The sequence below is a fragment of the Drosophila teissieri genome, chromosome 3L (assembly GCF_016746235.2).
Source record: "Drosophila teissieri strain GT53w chromosome 3L, Prin_Dtei_1.1, whole genome shotgun sequence".
Classification (NCBI taxonomy): Eukaryota; Metazoa; Arthropoda; class Insecta; order Diptera; family Drosophilidae; genus Drosophila; species Drosophila teissieri.
The window spans coordinates 18,447,663-18,473,436 of record NC_053031.1 but is presented as its reverse complement, the minus strand read 5'-3'; the positions used below and the strand labels follow the sequence as shown (position 1 = coordinate 18,473,436).

General features: G+C 39.5%; 6 protein-coding genes across 12 annotated transcripts; 2 read left to right on the top strand and 4 right to left on the bottom strand.

Moving 5' to 3' along the window:
- Nucleotides 1-1,356: 1,356 nt before the first annotated feature.
- On the bottom strand, nt 1,357-5,427 carry LOC122615812 (kelch-like protein diablo). 3 transcript variants are annotated; one of them, XM_043790942.1, is made up of 7 exons: nt 5,237-5,427; nt 4,273-4,378; nt 3,279-3,997; nt 2,446-3,137; nt 2,074-2,263; nt 1,823-2,010; nt 1,357-1,703 (listed from the first exon to the last, which is right to left on the bottom strand). In XM_043790942.1, the coding sequence occupies exons 2-7, from the start codon at nt 4,319-4,321 to the stop codon at nt 1,679-1,681; spliced, it is 1,863 nt and encodes a 620-aa protein (XP_043646877.1). In that variant the 5' UTR covers nt 4,322-4,378; nt 5,237-5,427; the 3' UTR covers nt 1,357-1,678. The 3 variants fall into 3 exon arrangements, with proteins under 3 accessions (XP_043646877.1, XP_043646876.1, XP_043646878.1); XM_043790941.1 differs by having other exon boundaries at nt 1,357-2,010; XM_043790943.1 differs by lacking the exons at nt 4,273-4,378; nt 5,237-5,427 and adding an exon at nt 4,105-4,198 and having other exon boundaries at nt 1,357-2,010.
- Nucleotides 5,428-5,782: 355 nt separating this feature from the next.
- On the top strand, nt 5,783-13,707 carry LOC122618452. Of its 2 annotated transcripts, none has more exons than XM_043794898.1 (5): nt 5,783-6,716; nt 8,298-9,067; nt 9,140-9,358; nt 9,557-10,294; nt 10,352-13,707. In XM_043794898.1, the coding sequence occupies exons 1-5, from the start codon at nt 6,608-6,610 to the stop codon at nt 10,910-10,912; spliced, it is 2,397 nt and encodes a 798-aa protein (XP_043650833.1). In that variant the 5' UTR covers nt 5,783-6,607; the 3' UTR covers nt 10,913-13,707. The 2 variants fall into 2 exon arrangements, with proteins under 2 accessions (XP_043650833.1, XP_043650832.1); XM_043794897.1 differs by having other exon boundaries at nt 10,349-13,707.
- A 6-nt stretch (nt 13,708-13,713) lies between these two features.
- LOC122618453 (zinc finger protein 774) lies at nt 13,714-15,279 on the bottom strand. The gene is made up of 2 exons (XM_043794899.1): nt 15,084-15,279; nt 13,714-15,026 (listed from the first exon to the last, which is right to left on the bottom strand). Exons 1-2 carry the CDS (start codon nt 15,207-15,209, stop codon nt 13,887-13,889), a joined length of 1,266 nt encoding a protein of 421 aa, XP_043650834.1. The 5' UTR covers nt 15,210-15,279; the 3' UTR covers nt 13,714-13,886.
- A 533-nt stretch (nt 15,280-15,812) lies between these two features.
- Nucleotides 15,813-22,195, top strand: LOC122618454 (calcium channel flower). 4 transcript variants are annotated; one of them, XM_043794900.1, is made up of 5 exons: nt 15,813-15,950; nt 16,202-16,322; nt 18,764-18,971; nt 19,034-19,141; nt 21,438-22,195. In XM_043794900.1, the coding sequence occupies exons 1-5, from the start codon at nt 15,948-15,950 to the stop codon at nt 21,580-21,582; spliced, it is 585 nt and encodes a 194-aa protein (XP_043650835.1). In that variant the 5' UTR covers nt 15,813-15,947; the 3' UTR covers nt 21,583-22,195. The 4 variants fall into 4 exon arrangements, with proteins under 4 accessions (XP_043650835.1, XP_043650837.1, XP_043650838.1 ...); XM_043794902.1 differs by lacking the exon at nt 21,438-22,195 and adding an exon at nt 19,462-20,408; XM_043794903.1 differs by lacking the exon at nt 16,202-16,322 and having other exon boundaries at nt 15,846-15,950.
- Nucleotides 22,196-22,379: 184 nt separating this feature from the next.
- Nucleotides 22,380-22,804, bottom strand: LOC122617995 (probable serine/threonine-protein kinase ifkC). The gene is made up of 2 exons (XM_043794101.1): nt 22,743-22,804; nt 22,380-22,672 (listed from the first exon to the last, which is right to left on the bottom strand). Exons 1-2 carry the CDS (start codon nt 22,774-22,776, stop codon nt 22,380-22,382), a joined length of 327 nt encoding a protein of 108 aa, XP_043650036.1. The 5' UTR covers nt 22,777-22,804.
- Nucleotides 22,805-23,499: 695 nt separating this feature from the next.
- On the bottom strand, nt 23,500-25,555 carry LOC122617252 (transcription elongation factor 1 homolog). Its single transcript, XM_043793012.1, has 2 exons — nt 23,791-25,555; nt 23,500-23,737 (listed from the first exon to the last, which is right to left on the bottom strand). Exons 1-2 carry the CDS (start codon nt 23,904-23,906, stop codon nt 23,605-23,607), a joined length of 249 nt encoding a protein of 82 aa, XP_043648947.1. The 5' UTR covers nt 23,907-25,555; the 3' UTR covers nt 23,500-23,604.
- Between the last annotated feature and the right edge of the window lie 219 nt (nt 25,556-25,774).

Genomic DNA, 25,774 nt, shown 5'->3' with positions numbered 1-25,774 from the left:
GGAACGAGCTACCGGTTGGTGTACGGGATTTCGTTACTGTGTACCGGGTTACAGTACCTTTTAACGGTACACGGTTGTACAAAAAGGTACAACAAATATTCATCCACAATCTATAAGTTATAGAATATAATACCGAAACTTATTAAGGAATATACAACTGTACAAAATAATCATTTTGTACATTTATTTTCAATTGGGTTTTGAGCATCGAAGACATTTTTAAACTCTTCAGCTCTTCTGCCTTGGCTGTAATGCTTTTAATAAAACATTATCGTATCTTAATTTTGATATATTTTATTATATATTCTTATACATAGCACGGGTTTACGATCATTTCTTAGGTTAACACTTCTATTATTTGCGTTAAGCACTTTTTTTTCCTTTTAATACAACTATAAAGAGTCATTGCTACGCATACGTGTATACGCATAGTGTGTGGTATGCGATTACTTGTGTTGACCATTGACTTAGGGCTATAATATAAATAAGCTTGGTTTTTTATAAATGCTATTCTTATTCATCATTTGGAAGCAAAGATAATTCCCTTTTGCTCGATTTAACAACAGTGTATAAAGTAATGACAAATGTGCACCCTAAAATAAACTAAATGAGATACAAAAGCGTGTAATAAATAATAATTTTGAATAAATAAATGTTTAATAGTGTTGGTGTAAAAGGCAACAAACAAAATGTGTTGTTATTGAGAGTCTGGTTGTGTTTTAACTCTCTTATCTAAGCAATTAATTCGAGTTGGTTCTTTCAGCTCGATGGTCAAACTTGGTTTAACAATAATTCATCTTAAAACTTGACCTGATTCCGGCCAAAAACTCTTACCGGTTTACGATCTAGGAGTAACAATATTAAAATGTATTCGCTTAAAGTTGATCTTACGGCTGTGTAATTGTTAATTGTTACTATTGAATTCATTTGGGCTAGGTCTAACTTCTTCATTGTGTGTGTGATTATCTTAATGGTTTTTTAATCTTGACAGGCTGAACATTCAATCCTTTCAAAGTTGCAATTATTCGGTACACTTCATATAGGCGTGGTATTATTGAAGATGATTGCAATGATTTAAAGTGTACTTGACTAAACAACAGAATTAAGTTGGTCGATCGAAATATTGCACCATTGTGATGTTTCATTTCGGAAAAACTTTCTTGAATTCACTCCTTAAGACTAAATTATTTTAATACCAATTTTTTACTTGACTTTAGAGCTCATCGTTTTAAGATTTACAACTAATCGAATTCGTTTCTATGTTAATATTTGATTCTGTGTTGTTTTTTCGAAAGAAGGCATGGTTATGAGCTAGCGATTTCCATGAAATACCACCAGCAACATTTAGATATTAAGTTATTTATAAAATATACTTGCTTAACATACAGTAAAATTATATATAATTACGCACAAAGTGATGGGGATGAGTGGTTGCAGGTGAACGGGGGAGAAGGGCAATGCTAACTCTAATACTATTCTGAAACAGTCTAACAGACATGCGCTTTAGGCTCTACCAAATAAACAATTAACAATTAATACAAAGCGATTATACTGCTAGACAATGGGGGGAAAGGTGTTTTGTTTAGTCGATTAGATTTGGCTTCGATTGCGGATATTGTTAGTAGAAGTGCGGCGGCGGCAACGTTTGCGAGGGCAACGTCGTCGGCTGCTGTTCCCATCAGACAACAGAATCTTTCCGGATCCTGAATTTGTTAGCATGTTTTCGGGGGAAAAGAGAGACAAGACAACATTTCATCAGCAATGGAAGGGATAGGAGTTGAGTTAGTTTTAGGAATTTGGTTGCTTAAAACTATTTTCGCACCACATATAGTTCTCAGTCTGAGGGGCTCGCATCACGCCCACGCCGCCGCCCAGTCGGCGGTAGTTCATGCAGCCGCACAAACGCCATTGGTTCGTCTCTGGGTCGTAGACCTCAATGGTTTTTAAATAGGCGGAACCATCAAAGCCGCCCACAGCATACAGCTGTCCATTTACGACGGCCAGGCCAACCTAAAATGACACCATTTCATTTAATTCAATACTATTCGCTGAAGAAAGGTATAAAAAACTCACCCCACTGCGTCGGGAGGTCATGGCCACGATTGGGCTCCAAGTATTGGTCAGTGGATTGTAGCGCTCGGCGGACGAGAGCTCCATGCAATCGTCTCGCCCGCCGACGGCGTAAATGTAGTTGTTAAACACAGCACATCCCAAGTGCTTGCGTCGCGTGGACATCGGGCTGACGGCTACCCATTTGTTGTGTCTGTAATGATTAAATCAGAGCAATGTAAATCAATCACGATACTACGTTCAAGTGCACTGTACAAAAGGTCATTTGTTACTAGTGACTGAAAATGTACTTGTATATCCCAAGTTTTTACATGATTTTGGGAAATTAGAGCTTTATAATATATGAATTGAAATTGCATTATATATATGGTTTACCTGGGATCATATCGCTCCACGGTGTTCAACGGGCACTGTCCATCCGAGCCGCCAATTGCGTAGAGAAATCCTCCAAGCACGGCTACCGCCACTCCCAGCCGCCTAGTTGTCATTGGAGCCACTTTGGACCATTTGTTCTCTTTCGGATCGTACCGCTCCACGTGGTTCAAACACTGAACGCCATCCTGGCCGCCCACCGCGTACAAGAAGCCATCGAGCACAGCCACACCCACGCTGGTGCGGCAGGAAGTGGTGGGTGCCACGTCGCAGGACCACTGATTCGTTTGTGGATCGTAACGCTCTATGCTGTTCAGGTAGCTCTGGCCATCGTGACCGCCCACGGCGTAGAGTAGATCATTCAACACAGCCACGCCAACTCCGCAGCGTCGTTTGCTCATAGGAGCGACCATTTTCCAGTCGTTGGTCTGGGGATCGAAACGCTCAACGGAGGCTATGGCATCGCCGGAACACCATCCGCCCACGGCAAACAGGACTTCTCCTCGTCGAGTAGGTTTTCGCGGTCTAGTGCGAGGACCCTGCATCAGCGGTCGCTCCTGCGGAAGCAACAGATAGTTCTTGGCCTCATCCACCAAATCCCGGCAGGCCTCGTCGCTGCGCACCAGGAGATCGGAGCCCACCGTGCCAACCAGGAACTTTGGAGAGAGTAGAGGCAGACGGACGTGTTGGAGCACCTGGGAATAGTAGGAAATATGAGTTATTTACTAGTTACAGTACATAGATATTGAATTGATATTGTTTTCGAAAGTAATAGCAATATTCTAAGAGTAGTATTCACACTTTGAAAGATCAAAAACAGCTTGCAAGTAGCTCACCTGTGCCAGATGTTGTCGCCGCTCAGCGACATTGTACTTGAGCCAGGACATGACCGCGTTGAAGACCTGCTCCTCGGAGCGCACGTTCAGCTCATCGCTGCAAATGATATCCACCAGCTGGCCGACGGGGAGCAACAGGAACTCCTCGCTCTCCATCACCTCCTGAAAGTTGTGCTGCGTAAATTTGTCCGCAATCCGAAGAAGTTCCCGGCAGGAGTGTGTGTCGGCAAAGGCGCGGATGCCCAGGCAGTTGGTGGGATCCAACTGCCGTTTGAGGAACTCGCAGCAGATGTCCTGAATCTCAACCAATTGAAGCAGGCAGGCGGCGGGAAGGAGGGTCTGGACATTCGACTCCTCGACGATGATGTGGGCGGTGTAACAAAAGTCGATGAGCAGCTCCATGGCGTTCTCATCGATGTCGCGTATGGTGACCTCAGTCTGGCGCGATTCCTCCAGTTCGCCAGTGAACATGGCACAGAAATAGGAGCTGCAGGCGGACAGGATGACCCGGTGGGCAAAGATCTTCCGTCCGCCCACGTTGAGCACCACATCGCAGAGCTCCCGATGGCGCCGTAGCATATTTAGTTCCGTGAGCGTGACCTTCGGATGTTTCTCGGACGTGTGGGAGAGGCGGGCGGGCGACGGAGGTCGGTCCACTGCCGTTGATCCAACGGAGGAGCCGCCACCAGCCGTGGAATTACCACCTGTACCGGTGACAGCTGTTGGCGAAAGATGTGATTTTGAGTTAGAAAATACCATATGTTTTTAATAATACAAATAAACGTAAAGGAAACGATTAATTTGAATTCTGACTATGGTTAAATACTTCGATATGGAGAAAAGGCCTTCTTAAGTTATTGTTGAACTAAAAGATTATTGCTTCATGAACAAATATGAAGCATTCAAGTCTTGTACTAATGGCAAACGGGGCACACAAGTTTCTCCTGGCTTGCTCTTTTCCCAATTCCAAACCTAGCTTATTTCAAATCCTTACCAGCATCCCGTGGTTGAGCGGTAGAGCCCGAGCCCGGCAGGTCGCCCATTCTGTTCGCTGCTAAGCGCAGCGGGCCGGAAGCAACCCAACCCCACACGGCGTCTATCTGTGGGTAGAAATCGTAGTTAGTGATCAGTGTTTGAGCTTCGACTCAAATCAAATTCATGTGTAGGTAAAGAAGGGCGGCAATGAGCTCGATTTTTCTGAAAGTAACTAATCTTACTTAATCACTCAATTAATTCACATTGTGATTTGTTAAAGCTACTTTTCCGAACTTTTAGTCCTAGCCAATTAAGTAATTGTACAGTTTTGATAAAAATAAAAGTCATATTCTGGGCACTGGATGTGGAAATTCTGATTTATTTTCCTTTTTCTTCACCTCCCTTTGCGAACCCACCCACGCACAGACATGCTGTGTAACACGCAAGCATTCACAACTTCGGATCTACAGACCCTAAGGTGAACCTTTCGGTTAAAGGAACAATTAAAGTTTAATACTTTAATGCATTCAAGTTTTAAAAACCACAATTCGTATACGAGATATAAAAATAATAAGGAATATTTATAAACTTTAAGCTAAAAACAATAACCGTCATGTTGGTAATTCGAAACTTCTGCTTGTAATCGACTTCAACTCCTAAAATAGAATAGTTCTTCAAGGTAAGTTTTAAAATTAAAACATTTGCTATTATTGGTAAACAAATTGGCAGAGCTAGTCGATTGATGGATAAAATAAACTGTTCTTCAGTTCAATAAAATTCTTGTGGTCTTATCTTCAACAACATCGTATCAAAACTGAAAACGATTTTTTCCATGCGATCTATATTCATTCGTTTTTACAACAGCCACTGCACGGAACACCTTAAATTTGAAAGGTAACCTGGTCCACCCACAACCGCACATACACACACACACACGCGGCCGATGTTGGTTTAGATTTCGGTGTATATGTAGGTGTCCCAACCTTTGCGTCTCTGTTCTCCACGGATACAAAGCACGTCCAGGGCCAGCTGCAGGCGGAAAATTTCGAAAATGCAATCTTGATGGCTTAAAAGGACCACATCGAAGATTTTCCCTGCGCGAATTGCACTTTTCACCACGGAAAAATGGTTTTTTAGTTGGCCTGGAAAAGTCGAAACACGAAACGATTGGTATGGTGCTAGGGATGTGATAAATGCATAATATTATCAATGTATCGATATTTTTCAGAATAAATAACGTGATTGTCTATTGAAAAGGCGGATATATCGATACTAAGATTATTTTAGTTTTAACATGAACACATACTTTTTTAGATGAAACCATACATTTTAAAAATTTGAAGAGATTAATAATATTATTTTAATAGTTTCATTTTAAAATGTTTGTCAATATACTAGAATAATAATAATAAATAACATAAGACACAATTTGTACAGACATTTGGGATCCCTGGTCGCAACAGAATCATACGGTATATTTTGGTATCTTCCTGAATGGTATTTTTTATCCCACCACTCAATCCCACCACCACTATTTCTATACGCGACGCTGTCCGAGGTAGGCGAGTTTTGAGCAGTTGAAAAGCCCGTAAAATAGTGCAAAATAATAACTAATTTTAAGTGCAACGTGTAAATAGAGGCAATTCAGATCGCGAAAAAGTTCCGCGAGCACATAATTTGAGATTGGAAAGTGGAAAGTACGGGAACTGGGCGAGAAAAGAAAACGCAAAAACGTGAGACTGTGTGCGTGCGAAGAATTTTCCGTCTCCCTCGCACTAAAGTGGAGCGCACTCAATTATTTTGTGGATGGAGTGGAACACAAACAACAAGAACCACAACGACTACAGCAATAACAAAAGCGACGACACAGCAACAAAAACAACAGCAATAGCAACAACAGAATTAAACGCAAATGCAAAAAATGTTGAGGGAAAGAGAGCGAAAAGCAAGAGAACAATAGCAAAAGCATTAGAATGTAATGCAACCGATGGAATAAATAGAGTACAAGTACAAAAATTGCATTGGAAATTGAAATTCGTGCGACAAAAGCGGACGATTGCAGAAATTTTCAAAACTTGGCAGCCATATTTACTACAAAAGCAACGCCGTTGTAAAAATACGTGACAAAACGCTTACACACACATACTCTCATTCGTACACCCACACACAGTTGCGCTCTCACACACACACACACACACACACACGGGCGAACCGAAAGAGAGAGGGAGAGAGAGAGACGCGAATGTGAATTAACAAACAAACAAAAATATTTTGCGAAAAAGACAAACACAAAAACTAAAGCCAATAAAGTGTATTACATAAACAAACGGAGCTCCGATATCGAAATAAATATTATGGAAATCGCACCACTGATCAACAACGCCGTCGCTGTCGTCACAGCCTCTGCCTCTGCCGCCGTCTCTGCCTCTGCTAGCGTCAGCAGTAGCAGCCAGGATGATAACGGTAAGCGGGTCTATACGCGGTACTCTCCCAGTGCCAGTGGATTTATAACTATATAGATAAGAAAATATATGTAAATTTAAAGCATAAGGTGCAGTAAGTACTCGATAGAGTCAGTATTACTTGCACTCGTTAAAGATCTTCACGTTCGCTCCGTATTATTTGATTTCCAAGTTTCCAAAACTGGAGTAGACAATCAGAATGTCTTCTAATATTGACTAGACATAACGTTGTACTTTAACAAACCGGGCTAGTCTCGTCCGCCAGCTATCTAACTTCACAATTCGTAATCCGGGTTAAACCGGCTACAAACCAAATACATTTATTTGTTTCTTTACGTAATACATAATTTGTTTACATCAATCATATATTTTGAATACGCATAAACCTTAATAGAAAACTAAAGGAAAGGGGGAATTTCTTACCTGGCATTCTATTGTTTATTAAATTATTATTCTCTAAATAAATTAAAATTAGAGGCGGTCTTGATTCAGATTCATTATTAACCAATGAAAGAAATAACACTTTTAAGGTACAATGGAGTCATGCTGAATAAGCAATTATGAGTAGTAGTATGAGTAGCAGTACCATGAGTAACATAGAATTGGTAAAATTTTCCATGAGTATATCTTCATCATGTACTTGCGACGGTTAATAAAAAAGAATTTTTTGCCAACTTTCAACAAGCTATTTGTCAGTTGTCCACCTTCTAGAAGTCGTACTGTAGCACCCAGTGCACATTGCACAAGTAGTCACCCACACCAACTAGTGTGCGTGTGGATGGTGCAACACATTTCAACGGGGGTCGCTGAACTGCCCGTGTGTTTTTTCTGCTTTCAATTGTTTTTTAGAGGCCAAGCGAACGGAGTACGACGGCAATAGCATAGTAATAGTAGTGGTTTTGCCACTCGTCCCGCTGTTTGTTGTTGCGCAATTGGCAGCGCAGAAATGTACGTAGATCATTGGCCAGGGGATTGTGATTACTCAGCAGTTCCTCAAGGTGCTCCAATAGCATTTGCCACAGTTTCCGAGACAGCATGGCAACCAATGGTCGAAAGGGGTTATTTTTAGGGTCTTACATTGGGTGCTTATCAAGTCAAGGTGTTTTCCATGAAAGGTAAAACTGCTTGGAAATCAATAGAGTAAGACTTCTTTCAAGAAATATGAAGAAGAAATAATTCATGAAACATTTTGTTTACAATCTATAAGTAGAAAGCCAAACCAGTATTTATAAAACGTAGTTGTCTTGATGGCATTGTTTACCAAACATATTACCTTTACTACGCATTAACAAAGATTCGTTAACTTAACGTCACCAATTCATATACATATATACAGTTTCTAAAGAAGGGTACGATTTACAGGTAAAATACATTATATTTACTTTTATGACCTCTGCTAAATATAAGTACATGTAATTGCTTTTATTTTAAAATACATAACTGGCACCTATGTGAATTTATATATCTGAAATAAATATCTTTCAGCTGTTAAGGTGGTTCCATCAGTTCGGGGTGTTTTTATTACTATCATTTTCTTGGGGTCGTGTGCTTATCTTCCAATTTTTGCTTTTTCTATTTGAAGTCAACAATCTGGCTCTACTCGCGTCGCTGACTTTACAAAAAGTGCTAAATATCAACAATAACAATAACCAGCGCATCAAAAACCATAACCACAACCACAGCCACATTAGCGATAGCAAACAACACGAGCAACAAAAACAGCAGCAGCAACCACAACCACAACGACGAAACCTCGACACTAAGAGCGAGAATGATGTACTAAACAAATTGCTAAAAACTGGAGCTGTTTTCACCGCCACGCCCACAGCGCCCATTGCCATCGAAAGGAAGAAGCAGCAGCAGCAACATCAATATGCACAACAGCCACATCAACAGCAGCAGCAGCAGCAGCAATACAGCGCACAGAAGCAACGCCTCAACTCATCCATATCATCGACCCACTCATCGACATCAACGAACTCCTCATACGGCAGCTCATCCTCGGAGGAAGCCGCGGGCACATCAGCACCATCGGCAGCAGGTGCATCAGTCACATTGGGAGCATCAACAGCAAGAGCAAGTACCACGAAGGCGTCCAGCAATAAATTGCCAGAGAAATCGAAAATTCCGTCCGATATACTTGATGATCTGGCCAGTCGATTTATAATCAATGTTCCGGACATGGAGCTTAACAATCTAATACGAATGTGTTTCCAAATCGAACTGGCCCATTGGTTCTATTTGGATTTCTTTTGTGCCCCCGAAACTGGAGAGGATGGCGAGACCCCTAAGTGCGTGCAGCGAAAGCTGCCATCGGTGGGCATCAAGCAGTTTGCAATGCAGTTGTTCCAAGTGAGTTTCGGGTCTGAAGTAGGATCTTATGTTGTCTGAATTGTATTGATTGTATTATTGTTATTTCACCAGCACATTCCCTTCCTGAACAAACATTTTGGCACCGTGGATCAAATCCTGGACGAGTGGAAGAACTACAAGCTGTCGGTGCCCACTTATGGAGCTATTCTGGTGTCCGAGGATCACAATCACTGCTTGCTAGTGCAGTCCTACTTTGCCCGCAACTCCTGGGGATTTCCCAAGGGCAAGATCAACGAGAACGAGGACCCAGCCCATTGTGCAACGAGAGAGGCAAGTCGGGAATAAATTAGAATTCCGAATTAATGGGGCAGTAATGGTGAACTCATTTTTGAAAAATCAATTAAATGAGATTATTTTTATATGCTTAAGAAAGCAATACCATATAGTGCTTAAAAAAGTGAAATAGAATTATTGATAGGGGATTATTGACTTTGAAAATAGTTTTATTAATCTCCGGCGCTTTTTTAGGTTTATGAGGAGACCGGGTTCGATATCACGGACCTCATCGATGCCAACGACTACATCGAGGCTTTCATCAATTACCAGTACACGCGGCTGTACGTGGTGCGCAACATACCGATGGACACGCAATTCGCGCCACGCACCCGCAACGAGATCAAGTGCTGCGACTGGTTCCGCATCGATGCGCTGCCGGTGAACAAAAACGATGCCATATCAAAGGCCAAGTTGGGAAAGACCTCCAACTCCTTCTTTATGATTATGCCGTTCGTAAAGCGCCTGAAGAAGTGGGTGAACGATCGGAAGGCCGGAATCGAGCCGCGTCGCCGCAAATGCTCTGGCCAGCAATCGCCAAAAGCGGCCTCGCCCACGAATATCAACGGGAGCTGCAAGAAGGACGTCGCAGGAGTGCGCAATGAATCGCGACGCCAGAGACACAAGTCCATGGGTGACTTGGATGGCGTCAAGTTAAATAATCTCAATGGCAAGGGGACCGCTGGAGCGGGAGTGGGATCGACAGCTCCCGCCTCTGCCACCGCTGCCATCAACTCGATGAACATATGCAATAGCAATGGGAAACGCAATAAACAAAATGCGGCTGCGGGCAGCAATCAGGCAACGCCAACTACAATAGCCACGCCAGTGACGTCAAATGGAGCCGTCGGAGGCGGTACTGTATCCTCGAAGCGTCAACTGTTCCATAGCCAAAGTCAGAACGATGCGCAGCAATCGGCAAGCAATGAGAAGGTGAGTTGTCTCAGTGTTTAATAATAAAACGTATTTAAAACGCAGCTTCTTCAGCAGATTGTCAGCTCCTTCGATTTAATACGCAAGGAGAAACAGCAACAACTTAAGGCAGCAAAGGCGCAAAAGCAACAGCAGCAGCAACAGCGATTGCGCACCAAGTCGCAGAGTGATAAGCAGTACAATCCACAGCAGCCAGTCAAAATCCTGGGACAACAGCAGCCCACCACGGGCATGGACTTGATAGCCATGCTATCGGCAGCTGCGGCAGCTCAAAAGACATCAAATAAGGAGCAGCAAACACAACAACAGCAGCATCAGCCACAACGACCACGACCAGCTTCTGTGTCGCTTAACCTTGGAGCAGGTAGTGCTACCACAAACCATGCAACACCATCCGCTCCGGATGCCCAGGACATGCATAAGCTGCAGCGCATGGCCTCGGGCACAAATTTGAGGATTCTGAAGCGGGCACAATCGCAGCAGCCGCAGCAGCATCATCAGCAACAGTTGCAACTAGAACAGCAACAGCAGCAGTTGGGAACTGATTTTACGCCAAATTTTAATTCGTGGACGAATTTCTCCTTTACCAAGAACTTCATAGCAAATGTGTTTTGCTAAACTTTTTATACAGTCAAAAACTTCCTTTCAAAATTCTCAATTGATGCATTTCCCCACAAAAGGCTCGGTTACCGGGAACACCAAATAGTATAGAAGGCTCTGTGGAGTTTACGAACTCGCGCTTTGGGTAGCAGAAATTTTGGAGACTTGCCAGTAAATGAAAGCATGCCAATTGCATTTAACAAGTTCATTTGTTATAAAACTAACACTACAACTACCAACACTATGGACAACTAATCATGTCTAGTCCTAGGCCTTGGAGACTATGTATATAAGTAAAGTTTCTCGATCTCTGAACTGGGGATCAAGCTTTTCCAGACATATATTCTACGTTAGGGAACTGCAAGCACACTTAAACTCGAAATTGAATGCGATCAATTGTATAAGACATTTTTAATACGAGAAAGAACAAGATTTTCATACCGAAAAAAAAAGCATAAACGAGAGTCTTCCGCTCAGCACACGTAAAGTAATATTTTGTAATAACACTACAATCGCTGTTCGACTTTAAGACCGAAGTGAGACCGAACAGATTGAGTATAATTATGTTAGAATCCTTCCTGTAAGCTAAAAAGTGTTTATTGTGAGCCAAGTGAACCAAGCCTACTTCGAGCAGAGTGCTCGCCGTTTGAACGTATTTTTAGAGAAATCAACAAAGTAAATCTAACTTAACTAAAGCGTAGCTTTAAAACGCCCTGAGTACAGATCGTTGTGCTTCAATTTCAAAGTCCACAGTTGACTTCTAGCAGGAGCAATAAAACGCTTCGGCGGGGCAAGAATAAGATGGTTAACAAATAATATTTCCGGGCCGTATTACTTACTGCCCGCCCCCACCTAAGAAAGATAGACGAGAGAGAGAGAGAGAGATGTGTAAGAAAGAATACAAATAATAACAATGTAAATAATTAAATTGTGATATAGTATTTCTTAGCACAATTGTGATCTTAACAAACGGCTGGCAACTACAAAAACTTTTATAAGCGAACCACAACACCATTTTAATCAATCAAAACAATGCCCCGCACACAAACCGTTCAAAATTAAGACCCACTTTCCCACAATCAGGGGCAATATCAGGCATATCTCAGCAGCAAAGTGTTTCGTCAATTTTTGACTGACATCTTGGGAATGTGAAGCTAAACATGAGAAAACAAAACATTTAACGAATTTAAATTAGTTTAAAATTGAATGCTTAAAACGTCTTCAATCATAAGACGTTTGTATGATATATACGATGAGAGGTAGATGTATTTGAGCGACTTGTAATTTTACGAAAAGCAAAACGGAAGTATATTTTTGTGAGCCACTAGTGCGTAAGAACGGGGGAGAGAAGCCTTTTTAAGAAATGTTAAGTCTTTTGATACCTGCGCGTAGAGTTCGTGATGGTTTTCAGCCAGGCCAAGTTTCCTATAATTCGTAAGCATGTCAGCATGTTAACTAATTCCTCCTTCAAACAAACGTAGTCTCCAATGTGTGAAACAGTTGCCTATTAGCGTTTATCTTTAGACTAAGCAATGACCAGCAATGTCTCCAAGGTGGTATCATCAGAGCCTATAAGTTTACAGCACCGAAAATCAAAAGAAGTTCCCTGTAACTCGGTCTTTTGTGTACAATTTGAATGTAGTTCTTTAAGCGTATCAGCCAAAAACAGTGAGAAATTTGCATTTGCTTTAAATCTTTTACCATTGACTTTTAAAGCTTTTTGAAAAGCCATATTAACTTTTATTTTATATGTTTACTTAATGAGCTGCAAATCTGTTTTAAACACTTCTATCCTAATTTGGATTTGGATTATACTTCATTTTTATTAAAAACCTATAGTTTAAACTTTTATTTTTTGGAAACACTCAAGATCCGTTTCCAGCCGCCCTAGACAAATGCCCAACGAAGTTGACAATAATTTTTATCCATTCTTATTTGATGCCTTCTTTCTTCTTTCTCGTAATATCAAAACGAACTTAACTTCTTTGGCCATTTGTCTGGGCCAAGTGACAAACAACATCAAACTTATCCAGCAAGCAATGAATATCAAACTACAAGAACAGCGTTGTTTACACAGCTTGAAATTGCAACAAAGCCAAGAATTAAATATTGTAACATTTTGTTGTAAAAAAGAAACCAACTCTAAAGTGAAACATTTTAAATATGAATCCAAACAAACCGACTCCTCATTTAATGATGAACTGCATTACAATTTTACCAATCCAGAAACACATATTATACTTTAATTTCAATTTTTGAACAACCATAGACATAGCATTAGTTAACTTTAGTAAAGGGCTCCTGGAACAACAACCGACCACATTAAGTTAATTTAAGTGAATGTTGGATGCGTGAGGACTTGCTATACTGAAATCTTGCCAACAACTGAAAGTCAGAACCGCCCGACGATCGGAGTGATCCGAGTTACGGCTCCGAGCTAAATTTGCTATGCATTTTAACCATTGTATCGAACATAAACAAACCAAAAACAAATCTGTAAACACGTCCAATACAAAATCAAGGAGGAATGCACGAAAATAGATTTTCTGTCAATGATGTGGAAAATAACCCTGATTTTTTGGTTGGGCAATCTATTCTAGTGTAAACACCTTCAAAATCATACGATATCAAAAATACAATTTGTAGAATTTAATGCCAAAACAACCAAATACAAAATCCAAGTTAACTCTTCAATCAAGAACAATTGTAACGTAAAAAGATTATTAAATAACTTATTTGTGGCAATATATATTTCCAACGTTTTCCCCCCAAAAATTTCCGGCAATAAATTGATGTACCAAGTTTTAAAACAATGTTTGTTTTTGTTGGGATGGAAAATTTCATTTGACGTTTATCCTTGAAGAATGTCACAGACTCAACAACGAGACTGATAATAATAGCTTACTCATATTAACAAAGTTCTACTTAAAGTTGCAATCTGAGTATAAATGACCAAATATGGCCATATCCTATTTTCCAACCTAGTTGGTAACTACGCGCTTTGATTATCCCCAACATTAATGTATTTTCCCTGCTGCAGGGAAAGTTCCTTGGGCAGGCTGATAAACTCTCCTCCGTTGGAAGAACAAAGCGTCTGGGCTTCAGTGAAAACCAAGTGTCGTTTGCCGTAGGGAACCTTTCGTCGATCCGGTTCTACGCGTTTCATAGGATCCAGGATCATAAACTTCCCCTCCCGATTGAGTCGACCTTGCTGTGAGTGTGAACGCATGTGAGTATGGTAATTCCAGGACGGTAATTTGCTATTGCATCCAGGAAAGGGGCACTGGGAACTCCGCCCCTTGTGCCACCTCATGTGCGACACTAATCGCGTCCACACCCGAAATCTTGAAACGCAGTCCTTATAAGGGCACTCGTAAACTTGCTGCTCGACACCGTGGTTCCGCAGGTGCTTCTCGTAGGATCCTTGGTAAACGAAGGACACGTTGCACTCCACGCACATGTACTCCGATAGCCTGTGGGCGCTGTTGTCGTGGCGGATAACGTCAAAATATCGTGGGAATATCTGGTTGCATCTCAGGCACAGGAATTCCAAATCCCTTCCGCCACACTTCGTCTTGAGGTGTCCCATCGTCTTCATGTGCTCCTGTAGCTCGCAAAGTTTGGAGAACTTTGAACCACACTCGCGGCAATAGTAGACCGGATTCGGGCGGGGTTTGGCACAGTGCATGCGGATGTGGGCCAGGATTTCGAGCACCTGGCCGCAACAGGTGCACAGCATCCGGGTGGCTTGGGTCTTGTCCTTGAAGAACTTGGTGACCGCCAAGCCATCGCGGGCCAATCCCACGCTGAAGAAATCCTCGGACGGGGGCTTCAAAGGTTCTTGTACATCAAATTCCATATGCTCCTTTTTACCAGATAGATCATTGTCTTCCTTCTCTGGCTCCGCAATATACTGATTAGTAGATTTCTCATCTTTCTCGACTGATTCCACCTCTTCTTCGTATGCTGGAAACTCCAACTTGACCTGAAACGCAGTGGAGTCGTCTATTTCAATGGGCTTGTCGCGGATCTCTTCCTGGGCCATGCTCCATTTCTCGAGGGATTCGCTTATACGCAAAGCGTCCTCAAAACAGAGCTCGCAGATGCAAGAATTTTCTCCCAGAATGGCAACCTAAAATAGGTGGATATGTTTGCTTTCAACATCCATGGACAGACTTTCCGAACTTACATCAATTTTGTACCAATCGAACAGTCTTTGCAACAGTTTGTTGACCGATTTGAAATGTGGCTTCTCAAGATCGATCTCGGTTGCGCGGTTACCCTTGCATAGTTTGCACACCTCAGCGTCTGTCATTTTGTGGATACTTTCAAAGAGTTTTAAAAACCATATTAATAAACTGTAAAATAATCAATGATTTCTTCGATGTCTGCTATCGATACTCTCGATATATCTTTAATAAATCGATATATTACAGAGCTGCTTAACATCGATAAGCAATTCAATTAATCGATTTTTTGTCTAATTTTTAGATTTAGAAATTTATACAAACCTAAAAAAAAATATAATTTTGTTTCGTTCCATCTCATTGTGCTACTGTACAAAGAATTAGCTGTAGAAAGCTGCAGTCATCAATGATCAGAAACTTTAGTATTGTAAACATACATACTAAGCTGAAAATATATTCATGTTTAAAAAAAAGATGCACTTGAAATGCAAAATTTGTTCCGTTCATTTAAACTTTGGATTCGTCTTTTTTCACAAATTAAAGGATAAATCGAAACTAAAACATAAAAACAATTATAATTTGCTTTTAGCGGTGCAGTCAAAGGCTTAGCTTCGTTGACTAATGGCAATTTAAATGTAAAATTTTGAATTAAGTGAATCTAGATACTAGGAAACTAGTTCCATACGCCTCCGATAACCTCCGAGTATCGATAGGCTTCATCAGCTATCAGAATCGTGATCTAGTTCGGTTCGTGTGGACCAGAACGCAAAGTACAACAGGATTTTTTCGTTCCGTGTGACGTGAAAAGTGCACATAGTGTTTGTTCGAATTAGTTTAAGGCTAGTTAACTAACTAAACAAATAGCCATGGTAGGTAGTTGTAGATCGATTGAGATAAAAAAGTATGATAAAATGCTGACGCAGTGAGCGGTGTACATATGTGTGTATGCATGTGAGCCGCGCGTTAACTGGTGTGTGTGTTCTTGTCGTGGCAATGTGTGCGTGTTAAAAAAAAAGCGGCCGCCGCGTCACAATACAAAATTGTGCTTCGATTTTTCCTAATTGCATTTCGATTTTTCCCCATTTCCGTTTTCCCCATTACCCCTTTTTCCCTGGATCAGTCGTTTGCGGAAAAGATAACGGGTCTGCTGGCACGGCCGAATCAACAAGATCCAATTGGACCGGAGCAGCCCTGGTATCTCAAATATGGAAGTCGATTGCTGGGCATTGTGGCCGCCTTCTGTAAGTCGTAGGATATATATGTACTAAGTTATCTACTAGCTTACCCATTAAAAAGTAGGAAAAAACATCCGTGACATTGGGCGGCCCAAAAATATGTTGCATCGATTTTTGTGTACCACCCTTTGTTGTTGTTGCTGTTATCTATTCGTGGGTGTAGGTGTGCAGTTGTGTTCGTGTGTGTACGCACGCTCTCTGACATTGATAAAGGAAAAGAAAGAGAGACAGTGAGAGCGGAGTAAAGAAACATGGAAAAGACAACACAAAAAGGATACACAAATTCGCACACTGAAAAGAACACTTGTTATGTGTATAGCGAAAGTTAATGTTTACATCAGTTTGTTAGGAGTAAGGCTGCACTTGAATTAAGAAAGAAACGTATAATTGTACGATAAAATAAAGTCCACAGAAGATACGAAGATATAAAATAATACATATACCCATTTAGTTAAAACAATTGTCGATTTATTATTTACTTATCTAATAACATCATTGGGTAATTTTTTTTCGTGTAGAGGAAATTGCAAGTGTGTATAGGAGCTTTTCTGTGTCAAGTTTGGCGCTCTGTTTTTTCTTTCCGCATCGAATGTAATTCTCTGTGGCCATTCAATCGAATTTCGCATTGCCTTTGTTTTATCAGCATCCCTTGTCTGCTCGTTCCTTCTCTATTTTTAACTTTGTTTTACCCGTTTACTTATTTGATTTTTATCTGGAATCATTTAACCTTAACCCTTAGGCTGTCACACGTGGTATAAGTGCAACATCGTAACAACTTACTGCGAATCTTAAATTCAATAGGGTCATCTATTGTGTAATTTCATCATCACCTTCTGAATGCATAAGAAATTAAGTTCGATGAACTTTAAAGTATTCGTGATCTACTTTGATCAAGTCTTTTTAATTGCAGTTGATTTGATTATGCTATTGGGTTTCATGTCATAGAATACTTACTTTAAAAATTTGTTTGGATGAAAATCTTAGGTTCTTAGTTTCAATAAATATTATTTAATTGATTATTCAATTTAAAAAGGATAAACAGAAAATTGTATGAATGGTTTAAAACTATTTATTTCGCGTTATCGGAATCTGAAATTTCTACAGAAACAATATGTTTCATTGTCTAGAAACTTTGTACACTTACACATATTGTTCCTGGAAGCTATACAGTTCAGTTCAATAAATGTATTATATATATACATTGCAGATAAACGTTTCTACATATTTTTTGTCTCCGTACAAACGCATCATTTGTTGTTAAATGTTCTGGCAATGATTCTCACTTAGGGAAATGGAGAAATTGCACAACAAATGAACACCATCCACTTAAAATAAATATACATATAAATAGCTGAATACCTCAATTAAGGGATCACAACTCACTCGTGCGGCTTCCACAATGAACCGGTTCTGTTTGCGTAAAATAAAACCAAAGTCTATGATTAATAAATAATTTTATTAGCCGGTCCGTGGAGCACAACGACTTCCCCAAGTTGGGTCAGTTTGCCTGGGTTTAAGAACCGCAATAACCTCAAATCCCAGATCGGATTTCGCAAAAGGAAAAACTTAGCTTGCGAAGCTAAAGATTAAAAGTGACCTAAATCGTGGAATCTTTATATTCTTTTTTATGTTTTCAGTCTCTTAGAATTGTGCAAAAGGAAAACCTCGTGATCTTTTGCAGCATTTTTTCCAGCTACTTTATCCAATTATCACGCCCCAGACATTTGTTTATCTGTGAATTGTAGTCGTATGTGCTGTTTACTCTTTGTTTATGCTTCTATCATAGACCAAAAGCAGCTGATAAAATATTTTAATGTAATTCACTTGTACGCCCCTAGCGATATCAGGTGGAATTTAGTGAATTCTACCTATGAACTACTATCTACTAACAATTTACCCAACTGTTTTTTATACTGTTTGTCACGCTTCTGTGGCTGGTTATTGTTTTGAATTTTTGAATAAAAGGAAAGGCCCATAAAAAGTTGGAAATTGGCACAATATGAGTCAGCGTTGTAGATTAGATTCCGTTTCCACGTCTTTTTCCATATGGGGCAGTTTGCCCTACATAATGGGTGTAGTGGGAGTGTGAGACTAGCATTTTTGGTTAGTCCCCCGGGTCAGTGCTTGCAGATAAAGATATACGCCTTTTATTGGAATTTAAAAAAGGAGAATACCTCTACTTGACCTCTTCATACATTCAACACAACATATAGGAATATCAGAACATTAAAATTAGTTTCAATTATATTTGAGAACCTACTTGTTTACTAAATAACAAAACGACTATAAAAGTTAGCAGTAAAAAGAAAGACGTGAGTTATCTGAATGCAGTAGATTATGTGGCAAAAACTTAAGAGCCAAGAAAACACTTCACGTATTAATAATATATTATCATAGGCTTGTAACATTTAATAACTAGCAACACTTATTCTATGTCTTCCTTCCAGTTGCCATTCTCTTCGGCCTGTGGAATGTGTTCTCCATCATCACTCTCAGCGTATCCTGCCTGGTGGCTGGCATCATTCAAATGGTGGCAGGATTTGTGGTGATGCTCCTGGAGGCTCCCTGCTGTTTCGTGTGCTTCGAGCAGGTGAATGTGATCGCGGATAAGGTGGACTCCAAGCCCTTGTACTTCCGGGCCGGGCTCTACATTACGTGAGTAACCAATAAGTTTGTCATATTGTATTAGTTTCTAACGTTTATGTTTTTCATTTCAGCATGGCCATTCCGCCCATTATTCTGTGCTTCGGACTTGCCAGCTTATTTGGCAGTGGCCTGATCTTTGGCACTGGCGTGGTCTACGGCATGATGGCGTTAGGAAAGAAGTGAGTACGGGGCGGTAATCACATCGGGAAATCGCAGTTAAATTCAGAAGAACACAACCAGTCCTAAGAATTGTAAAAGAAGTAGAAGAAACTGGATCACCAATTTCGAAAAAAAAGGCTTTTTGGAGATTTTCTAAATTTGAAGTCGATTTCGATGTACCGTGTTGGGGTTAGTTTAGTTGCTAAGCGAACGGAGGAACGAGCGATTTAGTTAGTTGTGCTAAGCCATTTTTGCTAATCGAAACCAAATGTTTTCTCTATATTCCCACGATGTGCTTGCCACTGTGAAAACGCTTAAATAACAATAAACTAACACGTAGAGCTTCTCGAGAGGACATGGCCGCCGCTGCCACATCGCCCACACAGATGGCCGGCAGTCAGGCGGGAGGTCAGATGCAGATGGGCGGCGATCAGCATATCACACTCATGGAAGATCCCGATGTCTGGCGCCCCACATAAATTCCTAGCCGCGCCATTAGTAACTGCCAAAAACCACACTCAGATACAGATAAAGACACAGACACTCAGATACATCCACACACAAAATACTCCACTAGAAATGCGAACGATGCAAGAATTGATCGAGTAACAAATATTTTACGGCGCCTAGTTTTTAGTGTTCGTTCCGAGGATAAATGTAACTAAATGAAGAGGAAAATCACTACAAAGCAGCATTGTAGGGCATCAGAGAACTAGTATACAGAACACCCCACCAAATACAAAAATAAATTGACCGAAATTCTCATTACTGTTAAACCGAGCGTGTTAGAAGTCAAAGTGTATTTGGGACAAATGCATTTCCGTCATTCGTCCCCTTTTTTCATGAGATTCGTATTCATATTACAATTTTTTAGTATCTTTTGTCCAGCGGTTGGTGTTGTTGAAAACTACAGTTAAATATATTATATGCATAGAGAAACTACTGATAACAATAACGTAACTCACATGTCAAGCTGCAGCAAGCATATATTTTTAGTGAGAAACTATATTTGAAAGCTAACCGAATGCAAGAGAAACCTATAAGTTAACCACAGCTTCCACACACTCACACACAGCTAATGCTAATGAAAAGCCACTGATGATATGGCCAAGTGAATGCCGAGAAACTAGAGCAATATGTACAACTCAGAAAGTATTAACTTTATATGCTTTGCTTCGATGTAAACCATAAAATTAAATGTTAAACGTTATTTGAGAATCGATTTGCTCGCAGGATAGTCACAATTTGAAATTGAACATAATCAAGCATACAAATAGAATATATATATACAACAAGTTGAGAATTTACCAGTTATATTTTTAAATGTTGTAACTGAAAAGTGTCCATTTCAATTTGATGCATTGTTATGCGGTTTTCTTTTTGGTTCATAGGTTTTCTTTTTCGGGTTTCGTATGATTTCTTATTTGCTAGAAGTATATGCTTTTTTTTTTTAGTATACCTAAGTTATTTTTAAGTGGTTATTCCAATCGTTTAACTTTGAAAGTCTGAGAAAAACGTTTTAAATTACTTTTGTTGTTGCCTATTGGCATTCTTACCACAAGAAGCATTCCAAAATTTGTTTACGTACACATAAGTTATTGTATAATTTTCCTATTATAACTTTAAATATAAATTATTTAAAAGAAACTCGCGATAATTTATTACAATATAGCCTTCGCCAGCAACTGAGAGTCTTACCCAAAGTAATAATGAATCGTAATCAATTTGTTGAAATTTGTTAATCATTGAACGCAACACTAAAAATGACAACATGTAAAATATTTCGTTTGAACGCGCATGAATCAAATATCAAAGACTTTGTACATGTCACCTGAAAACTGTCCAGAATCCTGCCGTTTAAGCCAAGTACATTCAACGGCGGCAAACAACGATAAACAACAATATACGATTTACGTTAACGAGTTCACATCTTTTGCTGCGTCCAAGAGATCACAAAGGCAAATACATTTTGAGCTTTCCTTTTTGTAATTGCTAGCGATTGTAAATTGTATATTTTTTGTAGATTTTGTCAATGATCGAAGACGTATTTTTATTTGCGCACATGAAGAATTAAATAAATTTAGATTAGTTCCTGTAGATCCCGATATTTATGTAAGATTTGTATACTGCTTTAGTTTTTTTTGGTTGTCTTAGAAAAGCATTGGTTTAATCTACTTTTAGAACAATCGTCCCTTTGGTTCTATGTAGGCAAAGTCACAGTTTTTAGTTGAGCACTTGTAAATTGTATAATTTTGAAAACCATTTTTCAGTATTCTGTATTCAAAAGACTAATGAAATCACCTTTCTTCCCAACAGAGCATCCGCTGAGGACATGCGGGCAGCTGCACAGCAAACCTTCGGAGGAAATACACCTGCCCAAACCAACGATCGAGCGGGGATAGTGAACAACGCCCAGCCCTTCTCCTTCACCGGCGCCGTGGGCACGGATAGCAATGTGTGATGCGAAGGAAGGTGATCGGGATTTCGAGGAAACGGAGAACTGGGTGTGCCGTGAGAAAACAAGACTCAAAACGCAACATTTGAAGGGCAAACCTAACCAAGAGAACATCGGCAGGCAATTTACATAATCATGTGCAATTTCTAATTGTTCAAAAACCAACGCAAATGGATAACTCAAGTTTTTAAATCCGATTAGCTCTGATCTCTTTCTAGAGCAATCCAAATAACTCGATCAGAAGCCCCCTTTAAAAAAATCATTAAACTATAAACCATTTTTGTATTAAATGTATGTAAATGTATATTGGTTTTATAAGCGTTTTGCGTTTTCTGTATCCTATTAATTGTGTTGCCTGTGTCCCATCATTCCAAAATATTTGGTTTCAACTAAGTAGAAATTGCAAATAAATTATTGAACGACATCACTAGCGAGGTGAAAAAAAATTATGTAAAATTTATGTTTAGTCATAGTTTAAATATACCTTAAATATATTTAAATGCATAATACTAAAATGTTTAAATTAATGCAAATAACACTATAAATATTGTATGTAAACCATATTCAAATTGAATTAAACATACTTTAAATTATGTTAAATAAAATTAATTATACAAATCATCGTCGTAATCAACGCCACTAATGTGGGGCATGCTTTTTGGATGATTCAAGAGGTGCGGTATCTTTTGGGGGAAATAAAAAAAGGTTTACGTTCGCAAATATTTTATATTTCTCAAACTTTTCGCGATAACAACAAATACTATTTATAAAAACCAACATTACAAAAATTGTTAACTAAATGATTAAGATTCATTGGAGGCGCTTTCATCAGAGGCACTTTCATTGGAGGCACTTTCATCGGAGGCGCTTTCGTAGCCTTCAGGATATTCTATGATCCAAATTTCCTCGGATCCGCTACCGCTATCATCTTGATCGTCATCGTTCTCAACGTCATCATCATTGTCCTCTTGCAAATCGTTGGCAGACTCATCAGAATCCTGCGAAAATTCCCAACGGAAACGACGATCGCTGATCACATCATCCTGTTCCTGAACTTTTGAGGAGAGGCTGGCGGCCATCACCATGGCGATGATACCTATGTAAATTGGATTGGATGGACTTGGATAATTTGGTATCCTTCTTCCGGCTTTCATTTCCAAACTCACCAAAGAACACGAAGACAACCTTGTTGGACTGCATATTTGATGATTGATTGTAGCTTGAGATGCTTTCGATGCAGAGTGAGCTTTTGGCTTCAGCTTTTATACCCAAATTTTGGCAAATGCCTTGCGAATCGTCTGAGCCGGCAGATAGTGTTTGACTACCCCAAGATCAACGAAATGCTCTAAAATTCTACATAGAAACAACTAACAAAATATTAGCATAGCTATTGAGTTTGAGGCTACTAGTGAGTGATCCAAGGTCAGAGCTTTCGGAATTTGCTTGGTGATTTCTGTAGGTAGAACCACGTTTTGATGCTGTAAATTGGGTTGCGAATTGGGTGGTAGTAAAACATCTTAGATATATACTAATTGGATATACTTAATTCCAATATTTCGGAGCATACACACATGCACACGTGTCAGTAACTGAGTGTTTTTTGTAAAGAGAAAGAGTAATCATAAAGTTTATGATTACAGATGTAGTGTTCAATAAAATATAAGTACTGAGTGTGCTTTTTTCCCAAGCATTTTATGGTTAAGTATCTTAAATTATCTTAATAATACTGAAAATGGTATTATGTTGCCAAATCTATTTATCACATATTTTCTTTGCTTTAAATAAATTGTATTATTTAAATTCATTTTAATTATATAAAAGGAGGGTTACAGCTCAAAAGTATGCAGTATAAATTCAAGGTAATGTAAAATATGTTATAATACACAAGTATAAGTAGAATTCCATGTATATTTAAAGTATAAGAGTCGCGTGTTAAAGGTTGACCCTTAATTCACATGTTTGAAAAGTGTATTTACGTATTTTTAAAAGAATATATAGATTCTGAAGCGCATTAAAAAATGTAAATGGCTAATTCTGCTCCTCGCAAGCATCAATCCAATCGTTGAAAATATCAATGGCTTCTGTAAGATAGTTTACAGAGGTTTGAAACAATTCCTGACACACGTTACAGGCAATTCTTCCCAGTTTTTTCGCCTTATCTCTAGGAATACTATGCAATTAGTGGTATTAAACAAAATTTTGATCACTACTCACATTTTCACTTCACATGCCTGCTTGTGATTGCAGAAAGGACAATCGAAAAGAAGGGGCATCGGCACAATGTTTTTTCTTCTTGGGGGTCCTTTGCGTTTGGACTTGCGACGACCCATGGTAAATTGTACGAGAAGTTATATTTTAATATCTTAATAAAAATATTTATTTTATTTGGACTCGCAAGCTGCCGACTATGCACTTTAATAATCAAATTATAGTGACAGTTTTTGCAGCGGTTTCTGTAATTACATTTTAGCTACAAAATTGATTGATTCATTTATAAAATGAAGGATGTTATAAACAATATTTTCTATGTTTTTTCAAATGCATTCATAATTCTAATAAGTGGACTATATATTTGGGATTATTAAAAATATAATTTTATAGTTCCCTTTCCAACTAGTGAGCTTAAGTGAGCTCAGTGAATTGTAATAATCTGTTTAATATCCCTTTGCCGCTTGTCTGTTTTTGTGTGGGGTTTCCAGTTCAAAAATTTCAATGTTGATAGAGATTCGTTTGGATAGCTAGGATCTTCAATTGATTGAGCCCACATAAGTTGAGCATCTGTCTAGAGATCCTTTAAAGAAATACCTTGGGATCCCTCTTTTTACGTAACTTAATGTAGCAGAAAATCCCTTTGTCCCTGCCATTGTATCTCAGCAATCGATCGTGAGTTTGCCTTTGGGGCAAAGTATCGATTACGCAATTTGATTGAGCAGGAAAATGGGTAGTTCGGTGCCCAAAGATGTGGGTCAAGTGTTTAGCCGAGGAGTAGATTTCAGATGAAACGACACCAGATACAGACATGTTCCCACATCGCATAGGAACCTAAGGAACTTTCTCTGGCTAAAGCGCCGCAGGACAAAACTCTGCGATGACAGCCAAATCTCTGTGGAGTGTTAAGGGATTTCTCTGCTCGCAGCGTGAATTTTGAGATGGTCCGGTTTTTCGGGATGCCTGCTGCTCACCATATTAGCACCAGGACATCAAAGGACAGCTGAATGTGTCAACAGTTCTTGCCCAAACGCTGTCGGCAAGTTAAGAGAGTCGCAATTTTGTTCCCAAAGCCAGCATGAAATTTGTACTAAAGTTGGCAGCAGGATGCCGCATCTTTGCAGGATACCCAGCTGAATTTCAGCGGCATTTATTCCATTCGCCATGCTTTTCGATACCGGCTGGCTACTAAATATGTTTTCCGCCAAATGGGATTAATTTGAGATTTTTTAAATCGAGTAGCGAGTAAAAGTCTTAAGACCTTGCTTCCGCTTTTAACCCTCCTTTCTGCCAAATGGCATTGTATTCAGGATCTGCTGCTCCTTTTTCCTCCTGGCTAATCTCTACTGCTCACATCTTGGCCAGCTGCTCCGCACCGTTTGCCTTTTGTGGCTTGACCATTTCGCTTTGTTCTTCGGCTGCAACTTCAATGGGCCCGGCCAGGACTCGCGTCCTTTGTCCTTTTTGTCCGTTCATTTGCTTAAACGCATCTTATCCTGTTAAAATGTGCGCCCCGGCTTTCCGTTTCGCTGGAAAATTGATCTTTTTTGCAAATTTCCTCCTCAGCTCCTGGTCTTCTGCTCCTTTTAGGACTTTCTCGAGTGCACACTAATTGAGATTTTCCTCCTTTTTCTCATTATTATTGCTGGTAATGTAATACACGAGTTCCGCTTTCAAGTCGACGACAATGGAATTCGAAAGAAAAGTTTTTGGAAAAAGAATATCAGAACTAATCGGGCATTGTAAGGTGTTCGTTGGTTCGTGGGCTACTATATCCAATATTTTACATCAAATATAAAATACTTGTCAAAAAACTGTAAATAAAAAAAAAAACAATTTGAACCAAATTTAAAATTAAAGTTCTATAATTTTAAAATAACAATAAGAAACCATTTTGATATTGAAAACTACTTAAAAATTATATTATATTTGGCTATAAGATGAATGACCTTACCTTAATAATTAATTAATTGCACACCTGAGTGAATCC